The 10,551-nt window shown below is 35.6% G+C and overlaps 1 protein-coding gene across 1 annotated transcript; it reads left to right on the forward strand.

Annotated features, from left to right (window-relative positions):
- The first annotated feature begins 7,198 nt into the window (after positions 1-7,198).
- LOC111694437 (zinc finger protein OZF-like) lies at positions 7,199-9,202 on the forward strand. The gene is made up of 5 exons (XM_023462637.1): positions 7,199-7,458; positions 7,532-7,646; positions 7,719-8,649; positions 8,812-9,099; positions 9,192-9,202. Exons 1-5 carry the CDS (start codon positions 7,433-7,435, stop codon positions 9,200-9,202), a joined length of 1,371 nt encoding a protein of 456 aa, XP_023318405.1. The 5' UTR covers positions 7,199-7,432.
- The last annotated feature ends 1,349 nt before the right edge of the window (positions 9,203-10,551 follow it).

The raw sequence follows: 10,551 nt of genomic DNA on the forward strand, positions 1-10,551 counted from the left end.
CTCCGGTGGCGCAAAGCGCGCGGCATTCTCCAGATCTTCTTATTTTCTGCTATGCGCATGCTAGAGCTTGTCAAAGAGAGAAAGCGACGAAGGACGTAAATTTACATGACGCGCGCGGCGTTGCCCAAAACAACCATCGCCGAGCATCGCATGTATGTATGTGTATGCATGCGTGTGCACTGTGCAGTCACGATGCAGCGACGCGTAATAGTCCGCGTCGAGCTCCGGTATTTTACATTTGTACACGTCTCGCATGGTTAGAGCTGGCGCGCGCGAGGAACAGCATATGTAGGTATTTAAATGAATGCGCCGCGTGCGAGTCGCTTATTTTGGAGCTTTTGTTCTCGAGCGACGCGTATTTATAAAACATCGCTGATTGATACTCAATAATATTGATCTAATGCGACAAAAATACTTTGTCGTGAAGTTTCGAAGATTTGTATGACCTACTTATTAGCTCAACTCAAATAAGGGTTTTTGTCAATCATTATAAAACACCTTAGAGATCATAATAATTTGAGATACATTTGAAATCAACTTTATGTCATTTAATTATCTAGTAGTCATCATCTACGTAAATCATACGTGAAACTTCATAAGTCGAGTTTAAAGATTTTCATTGATTTTTTTTCAAAAACTCCTTCAGATATTTTTGAGCTATTACTTTTTAATACTTTATTTAAGTATTGATAATTTCCATTTATTCAAACGATAATTTGAGGATTTGTTCAGTTATCTCAAACTTCAATTTATCAATGTTTTTTTAAGTTTTTTTTTTTTTTTAATTAAAAGTGAAAAATGAGTTTACGCTCAAAATATATCCCATAAAGTACATTCTTTGGAATCATTATTTTTTACTTTTAAAATAAATTAAACAGTATCATCGATAATTTGAAAAAACTTGTTACAATTCAAACGATAAATCCACATATTTCACTCGTTATTTCACTGATAATAATATCGAGTCGAGGCGCTTATCAAAACCATTTTAGAAAACCTGAAAGATTATCTTCATTCAAAAACATGTTATCAATTTATTTGTATAGTTTTCCAAAAATTAACATAGTAACGAAAACCTCGCCATAAATACAGCGAGCAAAAATTTTTGCTGACCAACGAACTTACAGCGATTGTGTTGCAAATAGCTTCTAGCGTCGGAAAATCTCGCACCACGTGTCTTCAAAAAGCCAGTCGTAAACGTATCAAGCTGCCATATAAACATGGTACTTTACAGTAATTTTTGCCATGCTCGATTGCTCTTCTCTCTCTCTCTCTCCTACTGTGATGCCTCTGGAATGCAGAAATTCCCAAGCATCGGTATATAATGCAGCATCTACTGCGCCTATTCTAATATTAGCCCCAAAAATCATCGGGCTTACTCTTGCCCTCCCTTCCTTCTCCTTCTCTCTCTCTCTCTCGTTTTAACATGACAGCTGAATTATCACGAACGATTAATCCTCGCGTTTAACTTCAAAAATGTTTACTAACTAGCTAGCAAGATTTTCTTTCTCTCAAAATTAAGCGCCTGAAGACATCAAAAGTGTATATTGTAATTATCGTTTTTTTTTATTGTCAAAACGTTAAGCTATTTTTAATTTTATTTAATAAATATTTATGTATAATTAAAGTTCACTCAATGTCTTTAAAAGGAGGTTGAAATCAAAAAATTTTTAGAAAGGACTTTTCGGTCTTCTTTCTATTGCAGTTTATTTAACTTCAAAGTTTAGATTTTCACTGAGATGGATAAAGATCTGCAGATCATTTCGAGGACTTTTTTTTGAACTTTGAGTGTTAAATTGTTTCTTTCATATTTTTTAAGAAAGCATTAGCTTGTCGTAATATTCAGAGCTAACTCATTGAACTACAGAGCCAATGTGATGAACTTTTCTTCGGAATATCAACGATTACGGCCATAACTCAATGAAAACATGAAAACGTTTATGATAATGATAACAAAAAACACGTAAAATAAAAAAATAATCTGATCAATTGTAACAATAATGTTTTTAATGTTGATGGCTAAAGTGGTTGAAGTAGTAGAAATATATTTCAGAGATATTTAGAGCTACTTCGATTACAATCAAAAATGCCGGGCCTGCGCGCGCGCGCGCGTAGTCTCATGTTCAAGTATACTCAAATGCCGATAAAAAAGAAAGGAGTTAATTAAGACTTTCACGAAGCCTTTGGTATTTTACATTGCTGCCGCTACGTGGTGCAGTCGGAGAAAAAAGTTTCACGCAGTAAAAAAATAAAAGTTCAGTGTACTAGTAGAGCTGCTTGGCTCTCCAAAAAATTGTCTTCAGTAGGGTCAATACTGATCCACTTAGCAGATGATGATTCTGGCGGCTGAGACTCTTTATGATGCTCAATCACTGCCTACGAGGTCGAATATCGCACGATCCGTAGGAAATTCTGATGCTAACTGAAGCCAACCACACACATTAAATGAAAAAAAAAAATTAATAGCTAAACAAATTGAATTTAATTTAAAAATCAATAAATAGCTGCAATACCGTAGAAATTTTACCAAAAATAACCCAAACCCTGAAGTTTTACTTCTGGTGCCTTTGCAATGAAGAGCATACGTCATAATCTGCCCGTCTCAAAAAATTATACAATTGATGAATGAGGCAGAGCATTCTGTGGGATGTAGTGTATTTTTTTGTCCGTGTACACCGAAAAATAATGATAAGTGGACACTACGATATTTGAGCGTAGCAATAGTCTTTACGACAACTCGAAAGTCGCAGTGCATCCGTGTGATATAGTCTCCGACATCAGCACTTACGACTATTAACGAAGAGTCCAATAACGAGTGGTGGACGCGAGATGCTACCTTGAGCGTGCACATATGGCGATTTTCTTTTCGTAGCGTCATATTCCAAATTTCGAAGTGAGACAGTATACTACGCTACGTAAACAGATCGAGTAGAACAATACACGGCGCAGTGCCTCACTTCGAAACTCGGAATCAGATGCTACGGAAAGAAAGTAGTCGCTGCGTAAGATAGATTAGATGCAGTTCGACTATCGTTGCCTTGCGTACTGAAACTACGTATGCGCCGTTACCGATGATCATCGTGTCGTGTCGTTTCGTTTGTCGTAATCTCACGCTTCAAAAAATGACAAACGAAACGACTGAGCAAACGAGATGTTATCGCAGCCGTGACTTACCAAAACGCTTTATATTATTAGACTTAACTTACGTAGTATAGTAACTCAAATGGTACACAAATTTTAGTATTATGACAAGTAAGTTGGATTTTTAAAAATCATGAAATATACCAAAAAATTTATATCGAAATTATCATTATGGTAACTTTGAATAATAATGTGTAGAGAAGTTGATCCCTCCATATTAAACAAATTTGGATCGCGCCTCTTCTCAGCAACGATTCGTTTGTGCTGAAACTTGCTTAGCCTATCTACCCGTATTAACCTCCTATTAACCCCAATTAACCCCTATTTGTTAAAGGTGGTATTTGTTAACTGGTTGAATACAATTTAACTGTTTCGAAAATTTAGACGAGTTTTCAACCACTTTAAATACAATAATATTACTTCAAGTCTCCGCCGCTAGATAGCGAGTACCTTCATATACAAATCTGCAAGTATAAAAGTAAAAAAAACCTTATTAATTGAATTGGCATTAATTATATACGTATACTGTGTCTTCCGTTTTTTTTTGCGAGATTTAAATGAGTGAAATTTAAAGAATCAACGTACTTCCCCATATAATATATACATAAGTAAACGCAACTTGCGTTATGAGAGTGTGTGATGTGTGCAGGAGTCTATACAAGAGCCATCAGGTTCCAACTTACAGGTCTGTAGCCTTTTGTCCGCGGGCTTTTCCTGGCTTGATGCGCTCTCTCTCTCTCTCTCTTTCTCTCTCGCACTGCAGTAGAAAAAGAGAGATAGAGATAGTCGAGAATCCAAGCCACTATATATCTCGTATTTTCAATGAGAGGTTGGCAAAAAGTGTTTTCACCCTCGATTTTCATCTTGACGCTGATGTTTCAAGGAAAATATAATTTGATATTTGAATTTAGCGTACCTGAAATCATTAAGTAAATCTGGTTTCATCAACTCCCCGTGATCTGTAATTTCATCTAAGATTTTACTGGTATCTGATCTTTTTCAATCGTTAAAATCATTTCTAACAATAAGTAGAAGCATAAACGATGATGTTGTTGAATTCCAATAAATAAATTCAAATTAATTGACGTTTTAAATTTCAAATGTAGAAAATAAAAAGTAACTATCGACCCATGTGTATGACCATGCGCTCTTTTATGTGCTTTGCATTCTATGTTCATCAAAAATTAGTCACAAAATTTTGAGCATTTCTATCAGGATTTTTATTTGTATAATTGTTTTTATTAAAGACAATTTAATACGCACAACAAGCCCGGGATAATTTATATCGTGGTACAGTACACACTCTTATGCACTTTAGAGACAGCATACGTAAACTCCCTCGGTATAATTATTTAGGAATTTCGCACACGATCAATCTGTCTGTTTTCAAAAGAAATTATTATGCCGTATAAAACTGTCCCGGGGCATTTAATGCCAGAATAACATTTTATCGCGCAAATTCCTCGAGCCGATTTTCTGTTAGCAAGCACAAGCCAAAAATACATATTAGTTTTATCGGTTGACAGTACACACGAAATTTTCATGCGACACACAACACACAAGCTTACACATTTCGCGCCTTCGTGGCTATAATTATAAAATTACTCTCGCGTTCTCAAGACAAGCCGGGATGATTTTGCCCAGCTACATAGACAATTCACGAGTGTCGCGCGCGCGCATATAATGTGAATTGTTGAACGTCGCGCGACTTGACACTTCAAAGAATGGGCCTGTTTCGCGCTTGCATTCGGGAATGCGGCACATATTTATTTTCATGCGCGCTCTTCCTTCAGCATAATTTATCGCTTTCGAATACTTTCAAAGAAATATCGTCGATTTACTCGGCAAAATTCAAAAGCAGACTCTTGACGAAGGGCAAGGAAAATTATTTTCCATATCAAGAGTCAGGATTTGCGTAATCGTCCAATGGACAGGAAGAAAACTCAGTGAATATCGTACGAGGAAAAATATGGGTAATTTTGCTTCGGCTCGACATCAAATTCAATTATTACGCAGTTGCTCCGTTCTTTATAGGGTCGGGGACACGTCTATACGAATAGTTTGAAAAGATGCCACTCGTCTTCATTGTTCAACCGTTCACGTATCCTAATGGCTTTTACGACGCTTCAACAGGTCTATGAATAAATTACAGATGCTCTGCCCCGTCACGCTCCTGATCGGCCGCTATTACAGCACACAGGGCTATTTTCGGCATTAAAAGATTAGACGTTTCATTCGATGGACTCGATAACGTATCTTCACGAATCGAGTCGAATACTCCATTTCGCTCAGACATACAACAACATTCGAACTCTGCCACGGTTGCGAATTAGTTTTCTCGAATTTCAATTAAAGTCTAATAAACGCAGTTCGTTGTACTAACCAGCCCGAATACTTCTGTAGGTACTCGAGGTACGAAATCGGCGTCACGGAAGCATGAGCTTCGCATTTTCTCACTGCACACGCGCGCCCACACATTCGGTATTAGCCCTATTATAAATTGCGACCTGTGTATTCAATTTTCCACTTTCGCCACTCACTTGTGTTACGCAAATTGACTGCGCTGTATACACAGCTTGTGCACGGGTGCGCGCGTTGATCGAAGATATTTGCATTGAAAGTGGCTCTTTATAAAGATGACGACGACGACGACGACGACGACTCCGACGACGACGATGACAGATTGCCGAGGCAAAGTCTAAACTCGATTTTAAACATGGGAGCCTACCGCTAGTACATTTGCATCGATTTTTCTGTACGCAACAATTTTTTCATCAAATTCTAATTTCTAATGATAATAATAAAATAATAATTATCATAGGTACCATCTGTAATTGTTTTCCACGCTAATATTCAGTAAAAAAGTTTGAATAAACGAAACTCATAAATTTGTGGAAAATTTTTAGTTCATTACTTTCGATGAACATTTTTTTCATTTCGTTATAGAACCGCTCGACAAAGAGCTAGAGCCTGTTGCTACGACAAATAAAAAAACTCGACGATAGCTACTCCACGTAGGGTATAAAACTTTCTTTTTTTTTCGCAAACGTCGCAACAATACTCGAAGTATTTATGTATATATCAATTTTCGAGAACGTATCCGAGTATTCATGCAAAACCACGCGTGCATCCAAATGCTTTGTTGTTGTCGCCTTCGCGATTTTTTGAATAAATCATTCACTTTTCACACCTTTGTCCGCGCGAGGCGCTTGATAATAAACTTCTATAGAATCGTTTTTGCTCGCGTCGCAGTCGGCGCTACCCAGTATCCAGCGCACGCCGACCGAATTAATAATACAAATTGTAAAGTAGTCCAAGTATGGACAATAAAACGAAGGGGTTATAAATGCAATTTCTTGAAAAAGCACGAAGTACACTCTAAATTGAGAGATATGCGCTCGACTTACGCTCGTCGCAAAGGGTCTCGACGAAAAAGTGTCTCCTGTAAAATTCATAAATGCTTCGCAGTAATTCAAAAGCGAGCAATTTAAACTCTACACTCGCGCGGTGTACAGTCGAGAGATCTCGGCTCGGAAATAAAACTTTGACAAATTGCTTACTGTTAAATTCATATTTTCGAGGTGCACGGGCTAGAATTACATCGCTCAAGAACTTACGTGCATCTTTGGAAATTTTCGTATTCTTTCATGTAAAAGCGTTTTTTACAGGTCATTCATTAATTTGAATCAAATCCCCATGTTATATTTTTCAAGTATATTAATACAAATCGCTTGTATGTGATTTGATTGGAAAGTCATAATTGAGACGAGCTTAAACATTAAAAAAAAATGATTAATAAATATTTATTTCGCGATTTAATTGTCCTTTGACTTTTTAATGCGGGGAAGTCTTTAACAATGAACACAGATATAATTTAAATCTCCCTCATATGTCTTCAACTTGAGAAAAATTGATTGCGTATTTGCCTATTTGCAGGATAATACGGCTTTTTCACTGCGTTGCTGGTCACTTTACTGATTTGCCAGAAGCAGACAAATCGTAAAGTGACCAGTAATGGCGACTGTGAAAAAGGCCTATTGCGTATGACAACGGCAAGTTGATGGGGAAAGAGGAAAGTATCGTTAAGGAACTATCGTAATCGCAGAGTCACTGCAAGCTGGCAAGGAATTTTTCGGTGAACAAGTGCTTAAAAATTATATCAGTAAAAAAGTATTCGTTTCGTTTCCTTCCAAATTCGATTTACATTGCTGGCTAAGCGTTTAACCTCAAATATTTTCTGGGTATACATCGTGAAAATTTACAGTGAATTCGTAATATCATCCAGCGTGTGATGGAAAGCAGAGAAGATACAGTTAGGTAATTAGTAACATTTTGTCAATGCCAATATTTTTTTCAAGCGGTAGATTCTGTAAACTTTATTATTCTTCAGGGTTAAGGAAGAGCCAAATGATACATGGCCAGATGCAGGTGAACATGACATTTTCGAATCGGTGGACTCTTACAAAGTCCAAAACTCCAAAAAATTTACGTTTAGTGAATCATCGGTGAGTTCAAAGATTTGAATCATTTTCTGTTTTACCGCTTCTAAAAACTATATTGTATAATTTTGATTTTAGGAAAATTATATGAATAAGCCTATGCTATTGCAGGAACAGTTAGATGAAAAAATTTTCGAAGAATTTGAGTGCAAGAATGTCGAATCTGAACTGACGTTTTCATCAAAAATCGAATGCAAAACGGAGAATCTAAGACTACCAATTGTGAAAATAGAAAACCAAATTCAAAAAAATTATTCCACCGAAAAAAGTCTAATAATTTTGGTAGAAAAAGAATTTGATTATTATAATAACTGTCCATTTCACGTGAATTCCATTTGCCACAAATCATTTGGATACAAGAGTGATCTCAAGAAACATGTAAATTCAGTACATGATCGGAGCAAACTCTTTGAATGTGATATTTGTCAAAAATCATTTCGATACCAAAGAGCACTCAAAACTCATATAAATGGAGTTCATAATCAGATTAAACCTTTCGAATGTGAGATTTGTCATAAATCATTTGGACAAAAAGGATACCTCAACAAACACATAAGTGCAGTTCATAATCAGATTAAACCTTTCGAATGCAAATTGTGTAACAAATCATTCGAAACTCAAAGTAAACTCAAAAGGCATATTCAGGCGGTACATTATCGTACTAAACCCTTCGAATGTGGCATGTGCCACAAATCATTTGGAGAAAAAGGGCACCTCAAAACTCACACAAATGCCGTACATGATCGTAACAAACCCTTCGAATGTGATATTTGTCATAAATCATTTGGACAAAAAGGATACCTCAACAAACACATAAGTGCAGTTCATAATCAGATTAAACCTTTCGAGTGCAAATTGTGTAACAAATCATTCGAAACTCAAAGTAAACTCAAAAGGCATATTCAGGCGGTACATTATCGTACTAAACCCTTCGAATGTGGCATGTGCCACAAATCATTTGGAGAAAAAGGGCACCTCCACGTTCACATAGGTACAGTACATAATCGGAGCAAACCCTTTGAGTGTGTTATTTGCCACAAATCATTTGGTCAAAAAAGTAACCTCAAAGTTCACATCAATACAGTACATAATCGGAACAAACCCTTCGAGTGTGATATTTGCCACAAATCATTTGGACAAAGACAAAACCTCACACTTCATGTAAATGCAGTACACAATCATGACAAACCTTTTGAATGTGATATTTGTCATAAATCATTTGGACAAAATAGTGATCTTTATAAACACATCAACGCAGTACATTATCGTAACAAACCTTTCGAGTGTTGCATTTGTCACAAATCATTTGGACTCAAACATCACCTCGAATATCACATAAATGGAGTACACAATCGGAACAAACCCTTCGAATGTGAGATTTGTCACAAATCATTTGGACTCAAACATCACCTCGAATATCACATAAATGGAGTACACAATCGGAACAAACCCTTCGAATGTGAGATTTGTTACAAATCATTTGGACAAAAAGGGGACCTTAATAAACACATAAATACAGTACATAATCGGAACAAACCCTTTGAATGTGAGATTTGCCATAAATCATTTGGGAAAAAAAGTCACCTCAATTCTCACATAAAAGCAGTACATAATCGTAGCAAACCTTTCGAATGTGAGATTTGCCACAAATCATTTGGGCAAAAATCGAATCTCAAAATGCACATCGATACAATACATAATTGGAGCAAACCTTTCGAATGTGATATTTGTCACAAATTATTTGGACGAAAAGGTAACCTGAAATCTCATATAAATGCAGTACATGATCGAAGCAAACGCTTCGAGTGTGATATTTGCCGCAGATCATTTGGCCGCAAGGGTGACCTCAAAACTCACATAATGACGGTACATAATCGTTGAAAACCCTATGAGTGTAAAATTTGTCACAAATAATTTGGATTGCTGGGTAACTTAAAAATGCACATAAATGCCGTTCATAATCTGAAGAAATACTCTGAATGTGACATTTTTCGTTTAAACATATAACAAACTTAACATCTCACATAATTAATGTACACATTCGTAAAAAACCAATCGAATGTGAAAATTGAAATTTCACTTCACTTTCACTTTGAATGTAAGATTATTTTCGAGACATTTCGTGTTTTTATAAAACTTTTACATAAAATATCCTTCAATTTTGTGATGATCAATAAAGTATTTCAAATGTTTTTGTTACTGTAAAAACCTTTTTCCTCGCGTTTAATACATGCGCTGATAAGAGTCTTCAATTCCTAATTTTTTGAAGCATTGTTATTTAGCCGATTTTACAATATCAATGCTCGATAAAATAAACTCTGTAAATAGTGAAAATTTATGCCAATCGATCAAATAAACATAAATGGTAATAAAGTATGTTGTCGGATATCTCATAATCGAAAGATATTTTCGCTGTATTCATTTGAGTTCTATTAACATTTCAAATATCGGTATGTGTATAATATCACAAATTACTTTTTAGTGCCTCTTTAATTATAAGCAATAAGTAATTTATAGAAATAAATATATAAGCAATGCATATCTTACGTATAAACATAGAAACCTTCCATATGTCTCTCATTTGTAATCAATCTCGTGTTGTGAGTCAGCTTACTGTTAAATAGAAATGCAAAGGTAAAAACAATGTTTTTCTCCGCTCAGATTCATTATTTATTGAGAAATATATTTACTTATAACATAAACAATTCAAGAAGTCTTGAATAAATAAGGACACAATATTTTTTCTATTTTGTTGATCATTCATAGGTCAAACCGGTTTTTTCATTACCACATATGAACACAATGTCAGAAGTTTTGTAATACTGAAAATTTTGAAAAGTTTAAGTATTTGCGATTGCTTGTAACATATTGACATTAATTTCACAAATATCAGCACACGTATGTATTAAAA

The sequence above is a fragment of the Trichogramma pretiosum genome, unplaced genomic scaffold (genome assembly GCF_000599845.2).
Source record: "Trichogramma pretiosum strain Unisexual culture from Peru unplaced genomic scaffold, Tpre_2.0 scaffold11, whole genome shotgun sequence".
Lineage (NCBI taxonomy): Eukaryota > Metazoa > Arthropoda > Insecta > Hymenoptera > Trichogrammatidae > Trichogramma > Trichogramma pretiosum.